Source organism: Calonectris borealis, chromosome 19 (assembly GCF_964195595.1).
Source record: "Calonectris borealis chromosome 19, bCalBor7.hap1.2, whole genome shotgun sequence".
NCBI classification, from domain to species: Eukaryota; Metazoa; Chordata; class Aves; order Procellariiformes; family Procellariidae; genus Calonectris; species Calonectris borealis.
In genome coordinates, this window is record NC_134330.1 from 5,035,864 (window position 1) to 5,061,419 (window position 25,556).

At 37.6% G+C, this 25,556-nt stretch overlaps 1 protein-coding gene across 8 annotated transcripts in view; it reads left to right on the forward strand.

Annotated features, from left to right (window-relative positions):
- Positions 1-25,556, forward strand: part of NCOR1 (nuclear receptor corepressor 1) — a 75,528-nt gene that overhangs the window by 35,444 nt on the left and 14,528 nt on the right. For all 8 annotated transcript variants that reach the window (XR_012676576.1, XR_012676577.1, XM_075168568.1 and 5 more), the window contains 20 exons: positions 4,983-5,113; positions 5,612-5,829; positions 7,514-7,576; positions 8,234-8,373; positions 9,113-9,239; positions 10,671-11,226; positions 13,206-13,335; positions 13,647-13,842; positions 16,384-16,557; positions 17,477-17,637; positions 18,036-18,156; positions 18,255-18,356; positions 18,875-18,972; positions 19,810-19,978; positions 20,535-20,675; positions 22,044-22,127; positions 22,648-22,904; positions 23,260-23,620; positions 24,157-24,381; positions 25,149-25,358. Coding sequence is in view for 6 of the 8 variants with exons in the window: in XM_075168568.1 (XP_075024669.1) it covers positions 4,983-5,113; positions 5,612-5,829; positions 7,514-7,576; positions 8,234-8,373; positions 9,113-9,239; positions 10,671-11,226; positions 13,206-13,335; positions 13,647-13,842; positions 16,384-16,557; positions 17,477-17,637; positions 18,036-18,156; positions 18,255-18,356; positions 18,875-18,972; positions 19,810-19,978; positions 20,535-20,675; positions 22,044-22,127; positions 22,648-22,904; positions 23,260-23,620; positions 24,157-24,381; positions 25,149-25,358 (3,664 nt within the window). In the remaining 2 variants the exon portion in view is untranslated. The remainder of the gene's footprint in view (positions 1-4,982; positions 5,114-5,611; positions 5,830-7,513; positions 7,577-8,233; positions 8,374-9,112; positions 9,240-10,670; positions 11,227-13,205; positions 13,336-13,646; positions 13,843-16,383; positions 16,558-17,476; positions 17,638-18,035; positions 18,157-18,254; positions 18,357-18,874; positions 18,973-19,809; positions 19,979-20,534; positions 20,676-22,043; positions 22,128-22,647; positions 22,905-23,259; positions 23,621-24,156; positions 24,382-25,148; positions 25,359-25,556) is intronic.

A 25,556-nucleotide genomic window follows, 5' to 3' on the forward strand; every position in this document is an offset into this window, starting at 1 on the left:
TTGTGTGACTGGCGATGGTGAAAGATTCCGATTAAAGTATGGATGTATGGCAAATACAAAGAAGATGGAAATAAACAAGATTGTCCAAAATGTAGACAATCACTGTGGACGCTAAATGCAGATAATGCTGCTGTTTAAGTGGCTCATTTTCATATTCCAGTATAAAATGAGATTGGTGTGATCATAGTAAGTATACACATATTGAGCAATATTTTTGCCGTAAGCTGTTCTTCTGCAACTGTTCTAAAAGGTGAGGAGGCAGAACTGGCTCAAGCTGTAATGCAATGTAACTAAGTTTTTTTTGAGATATTCAGAAGATCATAACTGTATATTTAAATGTCTTTCAACATTGTTAAGCTTTAGAATATTGGAACTGGTAGAATTCAAAATTTGGATGGATTTCTCAATCCATAAATTGTTTGCTTTCCTTGGATAATGCAGATAAACTAGAAAGATTTTAATTACAGCCCAATACACAAGGGCATAGACTTGTGAATTTAGCTCACTGTAAAAGGAAACCCAAGGTGCTCTGCCTGACTTTGTAACTGCTCCTCTGAATACTGATTTATATGTGAATAACTAAATACGTGAGTTGGAACACTGAAGCTGCTGTCGTTGTTCGTTCAACTCAAAGTACTTGCTTCTTGAATTTTAGCAGAGTTGTGGGTCTTAATTGCTAGTTGTTGATCTACATTAAGTACTACAGCAGATCACTAAACTTTGCGCAACTGCTAGACAGGCTTAACGTGTGCTCTGTTAAGGATGCAGATAAGTGTCAGACTTTATAGATCTGAAGAATGTTGAGGTATACTTACAAACTCAAGGAAATACTCTAAACATTCTAAATGGGAAATTTTAACATTTCTGGAAGTTTAAATTCAGAAGTATTGTAGTTAGCATGTTTAGTAATGCTGTAGTAAGGAATTACATGGTACCAAAAATCATATTTGTATTTTTTAATTTTATTAATGATTAATTAGCAACATCTATAACAGCTAGTAAAACAGAATTTGAGAGTGTTGAACTACCTTGCTTGGCAGAATTTTTATCTTACAGTTGCAGAATGCAATTCATCCCCCCTCTCCCTCCCACACCCCAGCTTTGTTTGAAGCTGATATTTTTCATATCTCTGAAGAGCAACCTTGCTGATTGGCAAACACAAGTCGTGTAAGATTTATGATATGCTCCAAGATGTGCTTACGCTAATAACAGGTGCTTCAGCTTAAACTCTTAATAGTTCATATATTTTTGTAAATTAGAAGGCAAGCAAATGGAATATTGCAGTGAAGATATTAATCATGGTAATGATGTTGAAATCCTTCAGAGAATGCAATGGGTATAACTTGACTCAAGTTTCAGTGTGGGGGCTTTTATTTTAGAGAATCTGAATGCCAGATTAAGGCATGTCAAGTTAAGAGATGTAAGGCTTACTGAATTCCGATACGTTTTTGTCCTCGAATAGGTCTAGAAAGGCCTTTTTATAAAATGCTACCTAAACCACTCCAGAATGCTCGCAGAGGCAACTAAACAAGCGCGTCTTAAACCAAATGTGACTTTTCAAATGAAGAGCAAGTTTTTAACATCGTATTGAAGAAAGCATGGCTGCATGATGCTTTTGCATTGATCACAGAGAATTCCTTAAACAGCTCACTGAAAGCAGGTTCTCTCCGAGTAAAGTTTCTCATTGAGATTTGGTAGCAAAGCAGTAGTTGGTAAGGGGTGTGTTTCTGTGGTCTGGCTGCCCGGTCAGCAGAAAAGCACGTCTGTGGATCAAGCCATGTGCCTTTGCAGCAGGTGGTACAGTCCAGTGATCTGACTAGACAGAAATTTGCTGTATGTCTGTGACGGCCAATCAAGCCGAGCTCGGTGGGGATTACCTCGGGTGACCCCAGTGAGATTAGAAGGTTGTATGTGAGATGGGCAACTCTGCTGTAGGCAGCTTAAGTGGCAGAATGACACAATTTCCTGGAATAAACACGTTGCTGGGTCAGGCAGCCTCTGCTAAAAAGCTGTGTGATGTCGGTGCTGGTGTGGTTTTTGTCCTTTTGAATCGTACCCTGAATTAAAGCCCGTCCCCTTGCCTGGATAGTAAAAGTTTTAATCAACAGATGAATGTGCAGGTACGTCGCTGACCGAGGCTTCAACTGTTTTAAGGTTTGTGTTTAACCTGCACTTGACCTATTGATTATGCATGTTAAATAAATTCACTGTGAAACAGAATCCTGCTATTTACAAAGTGTGATGTTAAGTTTGCCAGGCAAAAAGAATGGAGGATTTTCAGTAACTGTTTTGTAAATAGCTTATATATAAAATAGAGATTCTTTTTTTAAATTTTTTTTTATTTTCTTCTGAAAATGCAGTTAACTGTGCTTTTGAGGCCAATCTATCTAGCACAATGGAAATAATTTATCTTAGCATGTCTCTGACATCTTGCTTGAAGGAAGTTTTTGCATAACCAGGTAATGCCAGCATCTTAAATGCTAGTAATTTGCAGCAGGACGATAGTGATTAGTGTTAGGGTTTTCTGCTCCAGTTCACATTATTAAAATGCCAAAAACAAGTCCTTTTTGTGCCTATTACCAGCCTCCGTTTTGTTAGTGAAACAGTGACACCTGCTGCTACACTTATAGGAAGGTTGGTTCCTCTGTGAAAAAGAAAAGCTTATTTTGAGGAATTTTTCAGCAGACTGTAAAATCTGAGTTAATGAAATCCTAGAACAGCAATCTTGTAGATCTCTGTCCTTGTCTTTCCATGAATTGCCGAGTGTACTTTGGGTATTTATTTGAAAGGTAGCTTTATATAAATATTCCATGTATTTTGCTGTTTAAAGGTGACTTGCAGAGTCTAATGCCCAGTAAGGAACAAGTCTGTTCTGCACACATCAAATCTGAGTGGAGAGCATCTGGGTATTGCAGTTCTTCTGAATGGGTGACTGATGGACCGGGGCGGTTTGTTTAACCCATTCGAGCCCCTTCAGTGTAAACTCCTGTGAGTGGTTCCCTCTGTGTGGCCGTATGCGACTCCCCACCCTCTCTTACATTCTGTAGTTTCTTACAAAAACATATTTAAGGCAGAATTTAAACTGTAATCATGCATTTTAAATAAACTTAAGTATTTTCAGAGCGGAGGGAGAGAGCTCTTCCTTCCTCCTCCCTCTCCCTTCGCCTTTAACTGGAGTGCTGCCTGCTATAACCTCGCCTGCAGCCTCAGGCTTTCTTTTCTCATTCTTCTTGTATGGTGCCTAGTACAGAAGGCTTGGGTTTGTCTGTGGCACTCGGAAGATCACCTTGTTACAGATACTGTTCAGTGTGAACGGGCAATATGGATTAAGCTCTAGGTGCTTAATGCGGGTTGCTGGCTTTTGAGGCCCATCGGGAAAATTAACTAATTTACCATTTGCTTCATGTAAGGATTCTGGGAATTTGGGGAGTGGTTTATATGATTTATTTAGTGGCAGCCAACTACTGCTTGGTATTTTAACCTGGAGAGAAAGGAATTTGCAGGCAAGCTGTGGACATAGAAATTTGGCAGTGTTGGAAAGCAAGATGTTTTGGCCATGTGCAGATATATATCATTATGAGTGGGAAAAAGCAATATTTAGGCTCCTAAATATATTTAGGGAGGGTTACAACACTAAAACATAAGGAAATCTTTTCTGTAGCCACATTTGATAGACCTTTCCTAATACTTGGCGGGTTTTTTTGTTTATGAGCAGTCATTTTTCTAATGCTTTCTTAAAACATCACAGGATATTTGGCTTGTCTAATGTTAGGCCACCTCTAACAGCGAAGTCAGACAGGGAATGCCAAGGCTATTTTTTTTTTTTTGTATGATAAGGAATAGCAAAACATTTTTTAGTTTATTTTTAAATATTTTTTTTTTTTAGCAGCCGTAAGGGACCATGCTGGTAATTCTACGTGATCACATTAAGTAGCAGAAATTTCTTCCATTAATTTCCATCTGAAACAGATTGTATCTTCTGGAAAGTTTATATCAAATTTATGTGCTTTCTAAAATGAGATACCTTTCACATGGTAGTCATCTGGATTGCTTTGAAAGATAAGGAGCGAGAGTCTCTTAACACAGAATGCATAAATAGTGTTTTGTGCAGTTTTCCTTAGTATAATAACTTGTAATAGTAATTACTTTGTCATTTGTCAGTGCCTATGTGCTTGTAAAACAATCATCTCAATAAAGACTACAGTTTAATAAATAAATAAATAATTCTAGGCTATAATTTTCCTTCTGTAAATTCATTGGAAACATAAGTCTAAAATTCCTGACCCAATTTTTTGAACCATTGTATTTCTTAATTACTAACAACAGTTTTGAGAAGATGGCTTAGAGTTGGTCATAATGTTCATGCTACAAGATCTTCTGCTTCCAAGTTGTGAGCTATAAGGTTTCACTATTTTAAAATGGACAACGTTAAAAATAAAGTTTGAGAGGAGCAGCACCATTACTACACAAGAATGTTGGTCAGACTTCTCTAAGCACTTTAAAACGTAGCTTTTCATTTTTAGTGTGGCATACAACAGCGCGTGTATTTGTTGACACGCGTATGTGTACATTATCACCTCGGTGCTCACTTTGCAAAAGAAGCCTGTACCTCCATGGAATTTATAAGACAAAATACCATATCTGAATGGGGCAGCTGACCAGAGGAAACATAAGAGAAAATGAATTGAGAGGTACTGAGGATATACAGCTAACGTATAGAAAGTGCGCTCTGTGGCAGAGGGGACTTCTGAAGTCTGGGGGGTAATGCCTGGAACATCATGTTAATTATGATTTCAGGGTGCAGGTAGGTGTTACAGTTTTTGACAGAGGTGTTTTATGTTGGCCGGTGTGCAGTGACTGTAACTTAAAATATTATCAAGTGGGAGGTAAAGCAGCATCAGTGTTTCTGCTGCTCTGAGTACAAGTTGCTGCACCTTTGTGTGATCAAGTTGTTACAATGTGTAAATCCCATTTCATTTCAGCAACAGATTGCTCGTCCTTCTCAAGAAGAAAAGGTAGAAGAAAAGGTAGAAGAGGAAAAAGCAGAAAAAGCAGAGAAAAAAGAGGAGGAAAAGAAAGATGAGGAGGAAAAGGATGAGAAGGAGGAATCTAAGTAAGTATATGTACTGAAAATGCATTAATTCTCTCTAGATTGCAGTTTTTTGCAAAGATCAGAACAGGGTTCGCATTAGCCTGACAGTGAAATCTGGACTGAAAACTGTTGTTATTTAGGTTAGGTTTTGTGCATTAAACTATTTTGTTGGACATACCAATTTCTCTGTCTTGCTGAACTAATCAGACTGGTGGAAAAAGCCGTGGGATTATTTTTTTGCACATGCAGTAATTTTCATATCTTGTTGGTTTGGGGTTTTTTCATATGTTCTATCATAGTGTTCATATTTTCTTTGAAGTTGATAATATCATGTATCTATGTTATTCTCTAGCAACTCTAAATTGTGGGCAGTAAGTGAATTCTGTTTCACTAAAGGCGTCTTTTGGGTTTGTGGAGTTTTGTTTGTGGTTTGTTTTGGTTTTTTTATATCCATATTCAGGAATATCTGCCCAGAATGGCTCTCTGCATGTGACTGAATTATATTTTAACTATTCCCAGAGAGAATACCAAAGAAAAGGACAAAACTGAAGTTGCACCAGAGGAAACAGAGGAAAGAGAGCAGGCCGCTCCTAGGGGCCGAAAAACTGCCAATAGTCAAGGTCGTCGTAAGGGCAGAATCACCAGATCAATGACAAATGAAGCTGCACAAGCAAATGCTGCTGCAGCTGCAGCCACTGAAGAACCACCACCGCCTCTTCCACCCCCACCAGAACCTTGTGAGTAGCATTCATGGGACACTTGGGGACCCATCTGCTTGTCAGGCTCTTCACTGACATAAGGCTGTTTTCTGTGCAGTGCACTTTTCTTTTTTCGTTTTAGTATTACATCTTAATTCTTAGGCGTGCTTCTAATTTTGTGACTGTGTGGTACTGTTAAACTTCATGAGGGTAACTTCATGAATAGTATATGTGTAATCAGATGACGCTGTTAGAACCATGTGGGGGAAAAAAAGGCAGTTCAGCCTTTCTGTGATAACTATGTTTTCTCTCTTTGCAGAGTTAATGATGGATCTGTAGAGATCCAAATGCCTTTGACACAGATTGACTTACAGGCTCACAGAGGTTATTGTTAAATAAGTAGGCCTGATATTTGAGTACTTTAGGGAGTTTCATAATCTGAAATAGATCCTAGCAAGTTGTTTTTGTTGTTGTTGTTTCTGCATTAGATGGCAAGAGACTTTAAAATAAAATGTTACTTTCTTGGCATGTACGGTTAGAAAAGTCTATGCTATCTGTGGATGCATTTCTGAAAAGACTGACATAATTTGTGGTGGTGCAGAAATACTAGCAAACAGAATACCCTGTGGCTAGTAAATAATTATCCAGGATGGCGGGGCACTTTTTTTTTCTTTTCCCCTTGCAGTGCTCTGCTGTGGCAAAGTTTGTTGCTCCTAGCTCTTCAACTGCGTATTTACAGGCAGCTGCTGTTCTAGAATTTGTAACAACTCTTTTGTTGCTCAGATATTCTGCATATCCTAAAGAACAGAGTAAGCGGGCAAAATAGTTCTCGTGTAACTGTAGACATCAGAGATTGTGATAGACATTCTTGCTCAGTTGCTATGGTGTTTTTTTTGTCAGCAGCTAGACTAAGGCAATAGTGTTTTTTGCTTTTGGGGTTTTTTTTAAACCACTTTTGCAGGGTTTTCTGGAAAATCCAAAATAGCTTTTCAGTGGATCAGATACTTTATAGTGTCCTGCTTTTATTGCTTGTTAATTGAAGTTGTTGAAGGGTCCATGTTGCATGCTATGCAAAATGGCAGATTTTATGAAAAGGAAATGGAGGCTGTTGCAGCTTAATTCCATTCAGAAATTTAAACAGAATGATATCAAATCCGGAAAAGTAAATGAAAAGTATTTTGCATTAAATCATACTTAGTTTCCTGCTTGTTTTTGCTTACTGTTTTTTGGTTTCTTTTATTTTTCTCTGTTCGTCCAGTAGAAGACTCAGTGAATACAAGAACGATAGATTTCTTGATACCCACTAATTAATAAATAGCCATTTCGGTCCTTTCCACAGTAGTCAGTGAAATAAGATGGAACTAGCTTATAGCATGTTGGATTGCTGCTTTTAGTAGTTTATGGCAATTATTGACAGGTTAAATAAAATTTTAACGATAAATATGTCTAGTTAGTTACAAGTCTTCCTTGACAGATAAATAATCATAGTTCTGTAGGCAGAATAGTTTTGAACACTTTGCTCTGCTGAAATTGTGGTGGTCCCTACTATATCTCTAACTTGGTTTTAATGGAGACTGACTACTTCCCACTGACAAGAGCAGCTTTCCACAGTGACTTGAACAAGGCTTAATGTAAATAGATTAGTTGACTATGGATGCATGGTTGGTGCCATAATAGCGAAGCCTCGTCTTTTCTCTGATCAGTGTTTTTGTTTCTCTTTCAGCTTCTGCAGAGCCTGTGGAAACATCCCGCTGGACAGAAGAAGAAATGGAAGTTGCTAAGAAAGGTAAACCTTGCAAAGCTTGTGACTTCTGAATACTTGTATTTACAAAATTACAATAATTTACTGAATTACTGAATGTGAGTACTGCGATTTTTTTTGCAACACTAGCTGAATGATTTGAAATTTGCTGTTGTTTTTTTCTTTTTTTTTAAAAAAAGGCAAACATCCTTAACAGACAAAATCCGTTTTTTGAGACTTGTTGACTTTTTTCATATGGGCTATTTAGAACTGTTTGATGTTGTACTTGGTCCACGGAAGTCTGTGAAACAGATGTGTAGGTGTGTATGTCATATGTAAATTTTCAAAGTAATGTGTCTATAAGTTACAAAAATTGCTATTGTAGTTTATAACTTGTCTATTCATTTGGCAGATACTGTTACCTGAAAATTTTATGCATAAAATCAATATTTTAGCAGAGGTGTAACATATTAGCAACAGCAAAGAGTTAAGTTTGAAGGCTTCATAAGCAGACATTCAAGCTGACTTATCTTTTTTTCGCCCCATAAGTAGTTATTAAAAACTTGTCATAGTGAGAGTTCTCTTAAGAATAGCAGTACTTCTGTATCTTACCTTCCCACACGCATTGTTGTTCCATTTATTTGGGTTTGGATAGCTGAATTATTTATCATAGTAAATATTGGTTCTTATATGTTTGAAAAGGCCTAGTGGAACATGGACGAAACTGGGCAGCGATTGCCAAAATGGTTGGGACGAAAAGTGAAGCTCAGTGTAAGAACTTCTACTTCAACTATAAAAGGAGACACAATCTGGACAGCCTCCTCCAACAGCACAAACAGAAAGTAAGTGCAGTGGGCATTGAATATTTTGCAGGGGAAAACTTGGCATCTTTCTGAAGTCATTCATCACGCTTCACTAAGACTGTTTTGCATCACCACTTGTCTCCTCTTCTACTTGTTTTTGTGTTGTGACATAAATCTCCTGGAAAAGGCGGCTGATGCTCACTGACCTGTGATACTAATCAGTTCTTGCTTTAAAATGCAATAGAAAAATTTCTATCAGATAGAACACTCAAGCCTGAAGAATTCTGTAGTGCTCTGAAAACCATGTTCCTTATCAGTACACCAGCAAACATAGAAGTTCAGGTCATCACTGTAGAACAGTTACCTTGAAGCACAATAAGCACTAACCTTACAAAACAGAGCAACAGAACTGGTAGAAGAGTAGGAACTGAAAATTTTGGGGCATCTAAAGTAGAATCCTGAGTGTTGGAATCTCTAAACTGCGGTGTTATCCTAGTGTTCTCTCACTGAAGTGAAGAGCATCAGTGTCTGTGTTTGCTGCAGTAGTTCTGTTGTCCCCCAAACATATCTTGAGACAGTGGTTTGTTCCCAAACTTATTTTTGATCAGGAGCAGCAAAAACTGGCCTGAGTTTGAAAGAGTGTGCCCTTGTGAATGAATCTGTGCTAAATAGAGAATCTGTCTTTCATTTCAACCTCAGATTGATAAATGACAATGCATGTAAAAGCAAATAATACTTGCAAATTTTCAGTACAATGTAAATGCCGTGTCTTTATCAGTCTTCGCGAAGACCCCGTGAGGAGCGAGATGTATCACAGTGTGAGAGTGTAGCTTCAACTGTGTCAGCTCAGGAAGATGAAGATATTGAAGCATCTAATGAAGAAGAGAATCCAGAAGACAGTGAAGGTAACTTTTCTGGGAAGGAAACTTGTGTGTGCACAGAAAGGGATCTATGTTTTGTGCCAATTATATGCTCAGGAAGCTGTGTTCCACTTCATAATGTACTGCTCAAATACTATGTTTCAGTTAGATTTTAGCAATTGGAACTCACTTCACTAGTTGTATCTGGAGGGGGAAAAGCATTTTTAGTATTGAGCAGCCTTAAGGTGTTACTGCTTAGTATTTTGAGATGCTTTGACTATGCTATCTTCTAGAGGATAAACTGACAGCACCTGATCAAAAAGTTGTGCGTTTTGAAACAAGTTGAATCAACGATATGTAACCTTTGCTGGTTGATAGTCTCAGTAAAGCTTCAGACAGGCAAATTTAAGTGTTAAGTTTTTTAAATGTGTTGGTTGCAACAGCTAATAATTATAGGCACTCAACATCAGTCAGTCTTGGCCAGCCTTTTGGGAAGCTATAAGCAATAGAATTCATAAACAATGAATCAGAGAATATGGCTAAGTGTTGGGGATTTTGACTTTTGGTTGGTTTTTGTTTTGTTTTAAGCTGCAGCGTGTGTCTGTGTGTAATTCAGCAAATTGTCCACTTCTGTAATAAGTCAAAATTAATTACTTGTTTTACAGATGGGTAGGTTAAAATTCATGGATCCTTACTGCATTCAGACATTCTTAAAATATTGCTGTAGTTCTAAGATTCTTATCAGAAGACAAGACTTGAATATAACATCTATGTTCTAGATGTTGCCATAGTTTTTCATAAATGTTTTTATTTATCTAAAAGCTATTTATAATATAATGGAGTTCATGAACTAGGCTAAAAAGAGGCGGAAGGTTCTTTACTGCAAGAATCAATACCCTTCTTTAGTTGGTATCCAGTTGTCAATGCTGTTTATACCTTTCACAGAGCAAAGACGACATTTTCAAGAAAATATTGGTGATTCACAAAGGAAGTAAACTAGAACTGCTAACTTACAGCAAGAATTGCAAGTCAGCATGTCTATAAAATGTGACTGATTTTCATGTAAAAGCAGTGTTTTGCCACTTCTGCCAGTGATGCCTCTAAAACATGTTGATTTAAATCATTAAAGCTGCACCTTAGGTACTGTGAATGTTGACTCTAATCTTGTAATAAAGCTGCATCATGTATGGAAGTACCAAGTCTCTGACATATGCACAAGAGTTTACTTGGCTGGGTCTCTATAAGGTCAGAGCTAGCTAAGTAGTCTTATTTCTGTAATTCCAGTCTCCCTGCTTAACCTGTATCTACTGATTTTTGGTTACTCTCCCTTTGTGAGTCAATTCTTCAGGGCAATTGCCTTCTTGTGTTTTGGGACAGCAGACATATATTTGATTATTCTAAAGAAGCAGTTCATCGAAGCCTAGTTAGATTTCATGAACGTTGAACCTTTATGCCAAAACCTTTTTTTTCCCCCAGGTGCTGAAAATAGTTCTGATACAGAAAGTGCTCCATCTCCAACTCCAGCAGAACCGGCTAAACCAAGTGAAGAAACTCCATCTGAGAGTGCTGCTTCGAAAGTAACCACTGAGGCGACAACAGAACAAGAATCTACCATTAAACCTGCAACCAGCACATCTCCCTCCTTAACAGCCCAAAGTGTATCAACAGCTGAAAGTCAGAACCCTGAGCCACAGGTTAAGGAAGAAATAAATAATGAGGCAGAAGAGCCTATGGAGGTTGACAGTAGAAGCCATCCAGTTGAAGCTAAGCCTGTGATTACTCTTCCAGTGCATACCAAAGTAGAGCCTGTAGAGACTGAAATGAGGCTACCAGAGAATATTCAAGTGAAAATAGAGAGTGATACCAAAGAGAGAGAGATGGAGAAACCCAAGGAAAAGTCAGAACCAGAGGAAATGGACTATAGTCTGTCACAACAAGTTAATACAGCAAGACAAGAATCCCATTCAGATAATGATTCGAGTGCCACCTGTAGTGCTGATGAGGAAGTTGATGGAGAACCTGACAGACAAGGGTGAGTTTAATTGTTTAGCGTTCAAATATTGCCATCTTTAAGAAGTTGTTTAAAAAGTGGTTTTACTTAACAGTGATCCAAAAACTGTCATCAGTAGCGACATTTTTGTTAGGAGTTTCTACTAGGGAAAGAATTTCTAGAGTCTTTGCTGGAAGTAAAACAGAGGGAAATGTTGATTTAAAATTTTGATGAAAAGCCAAAAGAAGGGTCTTCTAAGGCAGGGTAAGGCAAAATTCCATGGTGATAGACTGCCTAGGTAGGTAGCAAACTGGCACAACTACCTGGAAAGCTAGAGAATGAGGGAAGTCAAGCCATTTGGGGTCTGTTCAGAGAATGGGAATTGTGTTAATTATCTGGAAAGGACAGCTTACTGAAACAATGAAAATTTTGCCAAAGCAAGAAAAGAGATTTGGGATGCTCCTGACCTGAGTTTCCATGATAAGTAGCTCTGTGGTACTTCTGGTGGGGAGGGGAAGATCTTGCTGCTGCAGGATTTTCTGATACACAGCTATTTAAAAATCGGTGATCAACTAAAAAAATTAAGTAATGTGGGGAATTTTGTAAATGCCCCCCATCTATCCACTAAGAAACTCAACAGTGATTGTGTAACTGGATCTGTCTGAGGTTCTTTGGTTTGGTTTGGTTTTGTTAGTTTGTTGCTTTTACACAATACTTACGAACAAATTTACACATTCAGAAGTAGGTTTGGAATATTTTTATAATGTGATTGGTTAGTGTGGACTCTCCATTCTGAAAAACTGTTTGAATGTAGAGCCAAAAATTTGGAGATGGAGTTGTTTTAATTGATTCTTGCTCTCACAAGCTCAGTTTAGTAGAATGCATCCAAAACCCCTTGAATTTGACAGGGAAAGCAGCCTGAATATATCTTTTAGTAGGAGATGAAACTTGCTTTAAAAAAACCCAAAATCTAGGGGCATAAAATATTGATATTTTAGTTACCTTTTAACATTTTACATTTATTTGCTTGTATAACCTCTAGAGTCTTTTACCCAATTATTGTCATTGAACCATGTTATATCAATCAGTAGGACTGAATCTCTTGAAGGCTATTAATAATAGAGTAGTGGGAGTATTTTTCACTCTTACCAGTCAGTGTCCGTAAATTAACAGGCAAGTGTCCTGAGAAATGGATGACCTCTTTCTCCACAGTGTCCAATGTCTTTATGCAAATACCAGTTCCTGGGAACTTGGCCCTAACCACTGTGGATAACCCACATAAGTATATAGGGCTTTAAATGGACAACGCTGCATGTCTTTGGAACCATTTCATCTTTTGGGGGATGGCTGACACCACTGGTGATACTTGAAGTCTTTTTAGTGTTCTGCTGGTGCAATTCCTATGTAACCATAGCGTAGCATCGGAGCCAATGCCCCCTCCCTCCCAGTGGTCTTAATATACACGCAGTACCAAGGATAGATGTTAAATGTCAAAAGTATCCAGTATCATTGTTCTGCATGTGCTCTTTGGAAGAGTGCAGTTGATGGTGTTTCTGCACTTTCTTGCCTCTTTAGACATCATATTTCCACTTCACAAATATATTAGCCCTCCATGTGGAAGTAGTCTATTGTATACTGCTGTTTATTTATTTCCTCTGGACTAAATATATCTAGTGTTTTCTATCTATTTTTTTCAAAGCATTCTTTATAAAGAAGGTTGCATTCTTGCAGTACTGTGCATATAGAAGCAGCATACATAAATTTCTGGTATTGGAGATTCCGAACACTTTTTTTGATATTCCTGCAAATTATAAAAATACAGCAGCATCTGTTGCCTATTCTACCAGATGTGCTGTGGGACAAAACACAACATGATTCTGATTTTTCAGCTCTTTGTCCAGTGTATTAAATGTGTTGGTTTTTTGAACTTGAGAGGCATACTTTTGCCTGTAAATTTTTTAAGGTGTTTAAATTTGGTTTTTTTGGTGATATTTTTCCCTTCCTTCTATCTCTTTTTCCAGTATCTTCAGCAGGGAGTCAAAGCCCTCACTGTTAAATCCCACTGGCTCAATACTGGTATCATCCACAATAAAGCAAGGGCAGATGGACCTGCAACAACTTCACCACCGAGCTGCGGTCATACCACCTATGGTATGGGGTGTTTTAAGTAATATTTGAAGGAGTACCTGTTGTCCCTAAAACTAGTTGCAACACTAAAGCAGCAAAAAATCGTGAAACAAACGAAGAAATGTATCATTTGCTTTGTTATCATAATACTTTTGAGGGGTTAAGTAAGTTAAGTACAAACAAATACGCAAGTAATAGCTTAAAAACGGATGTGGACTGTGTGAAACACTCATACATAGACGACAGCTGCTGCAGTGGAGGCATTGAGCAAGATAGTTACTTCAGTAAGTACCTGTATTAACGTACCTGATGTTAATACCTTCCCTTCCTTGTAGGTTTCTTGCAGTCCCTGTACTGTTCCTGTTGGAACTCCAGTGAGTGGTTATGCGCTGTATCAACGGCACATTAAAGCAATGCATGAGTCAGCGCTGCTGGAGGAGCAGCGCCAGAGGCAAGAGCAGCTGGATATGGAGTATCGAAGTGCTGTCAGCCCTTGCGGCACTTCCAAGAGCCCTAATGTTGAGTGGGAAGGTAGGCATTTTCACGTACGTCATGGAAATAACCCTGCATTTTATGTCCGCCTGTTACACTGCTGCCTCGTTTAAGGATGAAAGTTTAGTGTACCAATAATTAATTATTGCTTTCCGATGGCACTTGATTGAAGGAACCTGTCCACTATACAGATCCTCCTGCAGTTACAGTGCTGGGACAACTACATTGTAGCCCACATAGATAAGGCAGAAAAACTGACTTCATTTGGGTGAAATCCAAAAATGAGTTGTTCCTACAGAGAGAGATTCAGAAAGAGTAAGTGTGCAGGTGAGAGGACCCCGATAACTGTGTGTTCTGGGCGAGCCTTTTCAGAAGCTTAAGGTGAGGATGGGAGAGAATTGGTAAAGGAGTATGAGCACAATTAAGAGGAGTGTTTTACTGCACTGGAGTACGTATGTGGACATCGAGCCCTCGAGTAGGGCACACAAGTATGGTAGAACTGTCATGCTTTAGCCTGTCTGTCTGCAGAAGGGCTGTGTGAAAGGTTCTTTCTCTTGGGAATATGATGGTTGCTTTTGTATATATAGGAGATACTTGGAGGCAGGGTTTGAACTGAACTCTGGGATCTGGACCTGTGTTTCCTGAATGTGACTCTTAGTGTGATCTTCAGTACAGAACCAGGCTAAAATTGCTCACGGAACCTGTCAGGGTGACTAAATAAGGACATGTCTGTTACTGTTGCTGGTTACAGGAAAATGATTCAGATGGACAGGGTATATGTTACATCATCCAAATTGCTGTGTAAGAGCCAAAGGATGCATTTATTTGCTTTCATTAGACATTCATATTATTATGCTTTTTCTCTGTGTATATTTGCTATATTTTCATTCTTTGAACTGAAATTATTTTGAACTGAAATTATTTTAACTCTATAAACAGCTTGCAAATTACAAACAGCTTAGCAGAAGATTGCTTTTTTTTTGTGTGCAAGAAAAGCATATCCTATGGGAGGCCCACTCCTGTACTAAGCATGTAACTTTTACCTCAACTTTTCTTTGCTAGAAAAGGAATAGGTCCACAAACTGGACATTGTAACAGGGAAATAAACCAAGTCAGATTAATGTGCTGAATGTTATAATATTAGAGATATCATCACAGTTGCATAATTCTGCATTTTTAGATTTTATGTTCTCGTGCGTTGTTTCTGTTGTCTCCGCAGTATCAGCAACGTAAACTATCATGTTCTTTGAAACTCGAATATTCTGTATTTAATATGCATAACAATTTTAAATTATATTATGAAAAAGCTTCACCTTAATTACTTTTACCTAAGTGAAATGAAAGAAACATAACCCTTTTTTTTGCCTGTTAAAATAAGGGAGAGAAAGGAGCTTGTAGATTTGTGGAGGGGAGGGTAAGGTTGTGGTTTTTGGAAGTTGCTTCTTTAGGTGGGAAGTTTGGGGTTGCTTAAAAGTACCATTTAACTGAAATACTACCTGAATAAGTCTTGGCATTGGCAGTATGGTATTATGAGGTGTGGGAAAGTTCTGGGGTGAAGTCTCTGCCAGCAAAAATCAAGGTGGTTATTGAGGCAGCCAGAGAGGGAGGGATAACGAGGTTAATGTAAATGGGTTCTACAAGACTGAACATCTTAATCTGAAAACTAGAAGGAAGGGGCTGAGATGTCGTCAGATCATTACAACAGCTACTTCCTAAGATACACTGTGTACCTGAAGCTTGTCTCTGCTGTATGCAGCAGAGAGCCCACAGACTGTTCAAAATCCTTGCACTGCATACATCAGAACACTGCCTGTGTTGTGGGGCATCTTGTCAAACTAAAAGGCCTGTTGTTGAATTGGCTTATGACAAGCTACACAATACTTTACCATGAAGTAAAATAGTAAAGATCCTTTAGAAAGCTATTATGGGATGATTACTGCCATCTTTCCTTGACTATGGAGGTTAAAGATATAACTTTACAGCTGCAGTAGACTTGTTCTGGCTCGTAATTTTGAATACTTAAATTGTTCATTGCCAAAGAAAAGGAATTTCTGAAGTTCTGGTACTGGATTTTTAATTTCCTAAATTCAATAAAAATGTATTTTCCCTTAAAACACCATTGATGGGAAATATTGGTATTTGAAATTTGATTTTAACTTCTCTGGGCAAGCAAACAAGGAAGGGAGGCTTTTTGTCTGGTGGTATTGATGTGTAAGTCGGCTGAACTTGCATGTGAACCTGGCTGATGTACAGGATTTGGAAAGGAATCTTCTTTAAATGAAATCTTTTTCAGTAGTAGAGCTTTTTCACTTCAAGGACCTAAAGGATCCAGATACTGTTTTTCACATACAGAAAGTATGAGGAAGTTTTTTTCAAAGCTTTGGATATAGAAGTATAGACATAAGAACATATTAAACTAAGCTGTACCTTAATACGACTTTTTAATTGAAACATTTGTACCTGATGAATACATCTGACATTGGAGTAGGCCCTTTGTTAAAATTGTGCTGTAAACTGGACCTTTTGACTGCAATTTATATCCCAGGGTTCTTTTCTTTCTGATAACTTTAACCTTCACAGGAAAACCGGTGGCCTATATGCCTTATGCTGAGGTCAAGCGAGCAATAGAACAGGAAGCACAAGTGCAAAATACAGCAACAAGGTCAGCATCACCATACAGGCTATCTCCAAGAGACGTCAATAAAGCCTCTCCCCAGCCTGACATGAATGCAGCTCGCTATAGTGTCCCACCAGGTAAATATTTTGTTACGTATCATAGGGATATGTAGTCGTCCTTTGCAGGATGGACTTCTGTGACTTGATGTAGTATCAAATTATTCTCTAAACACTTCGTGAATTAACAAAAGAAAATAGATTGTTTTCTGTGTGTGCATGTAAATAGGCGCTTGATATTTTTCTAGCTCCAATGAGGTTGTATTTTTGTTCTTTATTGCTGCATCAGCTGCATAACATGTATTTTATTAAGCAAATAAGATGATCTGAAAATGTTAGAACAGTATAGAGACAAAGTCATCAAGAGTTTTTTCAGCTTAATACAAGTACCATCATATTCATGGGTGGCCTTTCTTATGAAGGGGGGAGTTGAGGAAAAGACAAAGCTGCTGCTATCCTTGGTGTTAGTTTCTGACTGTAATTGCTTAATATTATAGTCTGAATGTTTTATAAAAGAGTGAAATAACTGACAAATCTTAATTCTGAAACTTGGATTATTGCTTTTTCCTTCAGAGCATAATGTCATGCTAAGAAAAGACAAAATCAGGGAAACTTAGATTATACTTGACTCGGCTGCATTCCATTTAAAGAATAAGAACTTTAAAAACAGGAAAACAACAAAAAACTTGAATGTACCCTAGACTGCTATTTTTGAAACCTTAGTTTTCAGAGTCTGCAGTTCTACAGTGCAGCTTTTGCCATTTCTTTTTGAACTTTGATGCAAGGTTAGATATTCTCCATTCAGTTTCTGTGCATAACATACACTTGGACATAGTGAATTTCAGAGTTGTAAATACAGCTAGATAGCTTTTGGGTATTGTGAGGCAATTCCCATGAGAAATTGTCAGATGAACTGTGCTATTTCTGTTCTTCTTGTCTCTGTAACAACCAGTAAAGCTGAAACAGACTGTAATGTTTAATGTACAATTTTTCCCCCAAGTTCTCCAGCCAGCACCTCACCAAGTAATAACCAATATACCTGAAGGAGTCCGCCTTCCAACAACCAGACCTACCAGACCACCACCACCACTCATTCCATCCTCCAAAACAAGTGTGCCATCAGAAAAACCTTCCTTCATCATGGGAGGGTCAATCTCACAAGTAAGAGAATTATTATTTGAAAGTCTGTGCTTACATCAATTTTTTGCCCTTTCATCAACCTTCAACATCTTGTACTCAGTTATGTTTTCACAGCATTAACACTTAAGACCTATACATGCCACCTCTAAAAGCCCAGAATTACAGGTGCCTTAGAAAATAGAACATGTTGCACTTATTTACATTTAGTAGCATGGTTGAGGATGTCCAGTTCAGGTGAACTGCATCTCCAAACTAACAGTGACACTACACTCCTGGTGTTCTGCACGTTGATACTTTGCAGTGGTGTACTGTGGCATTTTAAGATAGGATCATAGTAGTATTAGCATTCTCCTTTAAACATAGATGTAAATCTTCATTCCAGAAACAAGAATTAACATATAATATATTTGTTGTTTCAGGGAACACCTGGCACTTACTTAACATCCCATAGTCAAGCTTCCTACACCCAAGAAACTGCAAAGCCGTCAGTGGGTTCTATATCTCTTGGGCTGCCAAGGCAGCAGGAGTCAGCCAAATCTGGTAAGAAAAGAAAAGCTGACGTGTTTTATATAGGTTATTTAATGACTCATAATTAAAGAAGAAAAACCCAAACTTTTTCTTTTTCTTCTTCTGAATAGCTTCCCTGCCCTATATCAAACAAGAAGAATTCTCTCCCAGAAGTCAGAATTCCCAACCTGAGGGACTCCTGGTCAGGGCACAACATGAAAGTGTGGTTCGAGGTAAAGAAAGTCATCCATATTAAGAAACTTTGTCAGAGCCTGAGAAAACTGAGAGAATTAACTTCTAGGGCTCAAACTGCTGAAGTGGTTTTTTTTTTAAGTATTACATGATTAATCTGCTCCCTCTTTTCCGAGGCATGTGTATTTGTAGCTAGCTCCTCCTGTCTGCATGTCTCATTTAAAAACCTCTGTTTCAAGGCATGCCAATTTCAAAATTAAGTTGTTCACTAGAGCCTACACAGAGCAATACGTGTGAAATACCTAAGTACATCAAAAGAAAAGAAACTAAATACCATGGATTAATGCTGTAAAAGACTTTTAGTCTGTAAAAGGCTATGTTAAAAGACGAAACAGTCTAACTGCTTCAAATGCATGCTGTTAAACTGAAATTTTCCCTGTATTTTAGTGTAAACTAACAGTTCTCACTAGAGTTTTTAATTATTTCAAATAAAGTAGCTACTTCTTTTTTTTTTTTTTTATTCTCTTATTTATCAGGATGTCTTATTATTTCAAATCAGGTACCACAACGATACAGGAGGGAAGTATAACGCGAGGAACCCCAACCAATAAAGTTTCTGTTGAGACCATTCCTTCTTTGAGAGGCTCCATAACTCAGGTATTTTTCTCCTTACTGAGAAGGCTGTAGCAAAACAGCATATTTAAACTATCACTGTGAATGTATTTGCATGTCTGAAAAAGTAAATTAATATCACAGAGTACGAACTGCCTTGAAAAAAGAAATTTTAATACAATCAGATGGTCAAATCCCACTATTGCTGAAGACAGCATTACCATGATTTCATCTTCATGTATATGAGTCTTTAAACTTTTAAAATAAAACCACCAGAGCCTTTGGTATACCTAACTGAAGGTTTATTAGCAACTTCAATGAAAATAGCATCACACCTGAGTTCAAATATCAAAATCAACTGTAACCAGTCTTGTGCAGATGCTATTTAAAGCCAAAGAGGTAAATTAAGCCCTTTTGTCTCATCATTTTTTAAATGCTGCTGTTTTGGTTGATTTGGGTTCTCTAGTTACGGAAAGCAATAGTAACAATTCTCCTCTGAGAAGGGTAATTTTCATTACTTTGGATAGAAATAAAACCTAATGGTACCATTAAGTATGTAGTATATGTTACCTTCCCCCAAAATGGTATTATGGTGTAAATGTTCTAGGTCATTAAATACTTTTGTAATATTGTGCTCCCTATTCTTCCTTCTGTATTTTTTTAACAAAGTAGTGAATTGCCTACAAATAATCGTACTAATATTTAGGTTAAATGTCTAATAATAGAGGCAGAAGTTTAAGCCATACTGCGTGATAAAGTAATTGGTTTTCTAGATCTAAAAATGTTGTGGTTTTTGTTTTTTGGTTTTTTCCCCTTCACTGCTCCCTATTCTTCTAAATAAATACACGTGTTCTGAATTATATTTGATTGATTTAAATGCAGGGTACACCAGCTCTGTCCCAGTCTGGCATAGCAGCTGATGCGTTATTGAAGGGAACTATCACCCGGCTAGCTACAGAAGACAGCAGCCCAGAAAAGTGTCGGGAGGAAGCTTCAGCCAAAGGCCATGTTATTTATGAAGGCAAAAGTGGGCATATTTTATCTTATGACAGTGAGTATTTTATATTCTACCTAATCAAAGTCACAGCTGCAGCAGATTCTGCTTTTATAATCCATAGCTGAAGTATATCTGTTTCCAAGTGGATGGGTGTAAACCTCAGTCACGGGGGTGCCATCTGGGAGAAGTATTGACCTGCATGTGTTTTTGAGGGTATGAGAATTAAAGTGATCCAGAAGTTGTGCCTGTGTTCTGAAGAGTCTCCTGTAGTATGTATTTAAAATATAGTTAAACTGTTTAATTTCTGTGCCATTTATTTCCAATTTGTCATGGAATATTTTTATTTTGAAAGGTTAAACAACTAAGTTTAAAATGATCTGTATTAAAATGAAAAGAAATTCAATTGAAATACTGATAAATGAGTAACTGTTTGAACAAATATATTTTTTAACAAACCATAAAAGATCTTTTTAAGATTGAGATTTAATGTTACGACATTGAAGTTGTGGTGTTAAAGTATTAATGACCTGTGGTCTCACTAAATGTAATGCTCATGTGTCTTTTTTTTATTGTCCACAACACCTAACCATGCTCTTGTAAATTTTGCCAGCTATTAAAAATGTTCGTGAAGGAACACGGAGTCCAAGAACTGCTCATGAAATTGGTTTAAAGAGAAGCTATGATACAATGGAAGGGAATATAAAGCAAGGAATGTCAATGCGAGAGTCTCCAGTGTCCGCACCGCTGGAAGGTAAAAACAGCTGCTTCCAAGGTGTTTTGTGTTTTATCCAAACTTTTTGCATTGATGTAAGAATATTTAGAGTTATTTTATGGAGCAGACTAAAAGAGAAATTAGATTTAAATCTTACACAAATCCATGTAATAACCACTACAATTAAAGCATGCTGGAAATATGACTGGAGTAGATACTAGTTTTCCTTTTTGTTTTGCTGGTGTGTTACAATAACTGCAGGTCGTTCAGCTAGCACTTGCTCCTCTCAGTAGATCTGACACACGTAACTGACTCTTTACAGTCCCAGCAGATTGTCGCAGAGCTGAAACAACGCAGAGTCATACCAGCATGGAGTCCGTGGAGGCACCCATTCAGTTAAATATTGGTCTCAGCCTTGGCATAGTAACTTGGTAACGCATTGGCGTGACCTTTTGCATTCCTGCAATAAATCTCTTCGATTATGCCAAGCAGGAGGCTTGCACCGCTGCCATATCCTGCTTCAGGGAATCGCTAGTATTATTTTGATTTACTAAACTGTAATCAAACTAACCCTGCAAAGGTCAAGTCAGGCCATTGTATAACTTTTCTGATTGTTTTTTAAAACTACAAACGCAAAAAAATGTTTCATGCCTAAACTATGGAGTCCTACTCCTTAAGTGCATTTTGACCCATCTTTCGTAGTCCTTAAAGGCTATTTTGTGTACATTTTCATCAGATGGAACAATATGAATAAGAGGTTTCTAGACTGTATATGGAAATTCAGTGTTACCTTTAAGTTGCTGATGCATTTGGCTCATCTTTGGGCCCTTTTGGCATATGAGAAGCTGCTCTGATACTTCTATGCTGTATCTTGTCACTCTGACACATTTTCTGTCCTAAAACTGTGGAAAATTGAGTTCTTTGGGGGGTTGATTTAGATTCCTACTGTAGGAACAGTAAATTCAGCTCTTCCCAGATGATTCAATATGAACTTTGGTTAATTTGGAGGATGCTGAGGGTGGTTTTTTCTTTTTGTTCCACTTCCCCTCATGAACATCTTTCTTTACTAGGGAAGGAAACTGAAGCGGAGTGTAGGGGAAGCAGTGACTGCTTTTGGGACAAGAGTTAAGCTTAATTACAAAAAATACCTTGTGTTTTCTAAATATGTTAAAACTTGCAACAATGTAATAGCATGAATATTTGAACTGAAAGAGATTTTTTTTTAGGGCAGGATGGTGTTTATGACATGTTGATACAATGCCCAGCATACTGAGGCTAGGCCCTCCAGGCACTAGCGTGATACAGATACTATCTGTAATGTCTGTAAGAAGGAGGAGGGGGTTGTTGTTTTGGGGGTTTTTGTGAACACTTGTTTAAATCTCTAAATTATGTTCATTTTAATTTTAGGTTTAATATGCCGTGCACTGCCTAGGGGTAGCCCACATGCTGAACTAAAAGAGAGAACAGTGTTGTCTGGCTCTATAATGCAAGGTAAAGTATTGCAAGTTTAGAAGGCAAGCATTAATTACATCCTCAAAAATCTGGATTTCTGAACCTTAAAACTGTTATTAACAATGGTAGCTGTGTTAAAGGTGGAGCTTATTTTATGAAACATGTTTTCAGAGCATAAATCAGCAGCTTTCTGATATGCTGTATATAAAGCTAGTGTGTAAACATAGCATTTTGTTTCTTTTTGGAAAATAGACTTTTTTTAATATGAATACTTGGTAATTAGCAATTTTTTCTATGAACACTAACAATTCCCCAGACCTTTGAAGATGTATGCTATTTCCTTTATTTCAGCATCTGAAATAACTTGGGATGCTTTCAGTAGTATATTGAATATTTGTTCAGTATTATTTTTGTGGTGATTTTTTAGTCTTCAGGATATATTATCATAGACTATAGCAAACCAAAGTTCCAGTATTATGACATGTAGTTACTCTGTTTATGAAAAAAGAAACTGAGTAATTTTTAATACCAGTAAAGTGACTCTTTCTTTCTATAAAAGGCACACCAAGAGCAACAGCTGAAAGTTTTGAAGAAGGCTTGAAATACCCTAAACAGATTAAGAGAGAGTCACCTCCCATAAGGACATTTGAAGGAGCCATTACTAAGGGGAAACCATATGATGGAGTCACTACTATAAAAGAAATGGGTCGTTCCATCCATGAAATCCCAAGACAGGACCTATTAAGCCAGGAGAGTCGCAAGACTCCTGAAATGGTGCAGACGACCAGGCCAATCATAGAAGGCTCCATATCTCAGGTAAATACAAAAAGCACTACTAGGCTCATACAGTTGCTTACAGACTCAGTAGTGAATCAATTCAGGATATTTGAATAATGACAAATGGCGGGGGACTTGTTTTGTTTTAAGAAAGCTGCCAACTTACAAAGCTTAAAAATATTTTCTGTGTATTAGAAAAATCCTGACACTTCACCTGTAGGAAACACACTTGCAAGCAAATGTGAGGGAACTGATAAGTAACAGTCACTAAGATCCAGTTGTATTCTCTGCTAATGTGATAGAAGCAATGAACTACGATATCAGCAATGTGAGTTTTTTAGCACGAGTGAAACATTGGCAGGATAACCTTACTTGATCTTTTTCTCCTTTTCAGGGCACACCCATAAAATATGAAAGCAACTCTGGCCAGTCTGCCATCAAACACAATGTAAAATCTTTAATCACTGGACCAAGCAAGCTACCCCGTGGAATGCCTCAGCTGGAAATGGTGCCAGAAAACGTGAAGGTGGTGGAGCGAGGAAAATATGAAGATGTGAAGACCGGGGATGCAGTACGTTCCCGTCACACATCAGTAGTCAGCTCTGGTCCCTCTGTTCTCAGGTCAACTCTTCATGAAACTCCCAAATCACAGCTGAGCCCTGGGATTTATGATGATACCAATGCTCGGAGGACACCTGTGAACTATCAGAGTCCAATGTCCAGGAGTTCACCTATGATGAATAGAGTTAGTGAGGGTATGTTATTCCTATCCAGAGTAAGACAAGAAGTTTTAATAATTTAATTTTAAACTTACTTTTAAACTGGTTTCTGTAATCCATTCTACTTTTTTTTTATTCTAATGGCTTCTCTCAATTTGGAGAGTGGCTAGAATGAATTTTAGAAGGCTGTAAGCTGGTAATTGAAATAAGAAAACGAAAATCTGCCATATTGTAACATGGAGGTGGGAAGGCAATTCAGTCTCAATTTGCATTTGATTATGGATCACATTGAAAGTGTTATCTACAAGTGTAATGTTTTAAGGGCAGAAGCTATTCCTGAGTTATAGAGGTATCTAGATGAGGAAGATAATATGGTGAAGTGTAAGCAATCTTAGTTTTAAGATTTAGATTTTTCACCAGAAATAGTTCGTGATATAAAATATTCTCTGTGATTTATTATATAAGATTGCAGGGTCCTCTAGAACGTTCCTTGGGAGCCAGTGTATACTGACAGCTGAATTTTCTATTGAAAAATATGCATTTTATTGATTTGGGGTTTTCATTGTTTTTAGCTGGGATATCTTCTGGGAAGCCAGCAAATCACGAAAGGAAAAACACACTTACTCCAACACAGAGAGAGAGCGTGCCAGCAAAATCTCCAGTCCCAGGGGTTGATCCTGTAGTGACTCACAGTCCTTTTGACCCTCATCACAGAGGAGCAACTCCTGAAGTCTATAGGAGTCACCTCCCTCCTCATTTAGATCCTGCTATGCCATTTCACAGGGCTCTGGATCCTGGTAAATACGTTTGTGTTGGGTTTTTTTAGTTTTAGAAATATTGTATGCTTTGATGCACAGAAAAGATACCTTTAAAAGGCAATTATCAATGGCCAGATATAATTTATAAGAGGTTATATATACACACTGTTGTGGTTTGATTTCAGTTTAGTGGGGACTTCAATATCTAACCAGGAAACTTATTAAAATATTATTGTATATTACTGTAACTTACTTTTAGAAACTGCCAGGTTGCTTCTGTTTTGTTAAAAAGTATTTTTAGGTAAGTATTTGTGAAATATATTAAAAGCTTTCAGGAAAGCTATGCAAAGAAGGATGTGGAAGATGCTATAGAATTAAAATGTAATCAGGATCCCTCTGTTCAGAACTGTAATTCGTTCTCACTGAGGGATTATCAGGTTATCCCTGGTGATATTACATACAGTAGATTTCCTTTTAACTTATCCATCAGTCCACTTCTGTGAGGTATTTTAACCTTTTTTAGGTATTTCAGCCCTTTCCATCTTCAGAACTTCAGGATTTATATTTTTAGTCACGTCTCTTCTCTAATGCATATCTCCAATTTAGATTATTTAGCTTTTTCTGTCTGCATACAGTGTATAAATTCAATAAAACATCAGTATTAAAATGCTATTTTAATTCATTTGGCACTGGCTACAGAGAATTGATAGCACTTCTCATTGAAGCTATATAAAGATCTGAAACTTTTATTCAATATCACCCATACTACTTCCTAAACCTTCTTTTTTTTCCTCCTTCACGCTCAGCTGCTGCTGCTTACCTGTTCCAAAGGCAGCTCTCACCCACCCCAGGCTACCCAAGTCAGTATCAGCTTTACGCAATGGAGAATACACGACAGACAATCCTAAATGACTACATTACCTCACAGCAGATGCAAGTCAATTTACGTCCTGATGTAACAAGAGGATTATCTCCTAGAGAGCAAACTTTAGCTCTCCCATATGCAGGAGCAAGAGGTATGCCTGTGTTTTTCCTAATGTTCTTTAAAGTGTGTTTTGGATATGTGGTGTGGTTTGGTTGATTGGTTTGTTTGTTTTGTTGCTGCTTATAAATATATGTGCGTGAATGGATGAATGGATGGATGCATGCATGCATACAAGTGCAAATGTATGGATGTGTCTGCAAATGAGTTGTCATACATCTAACTGGCTTTT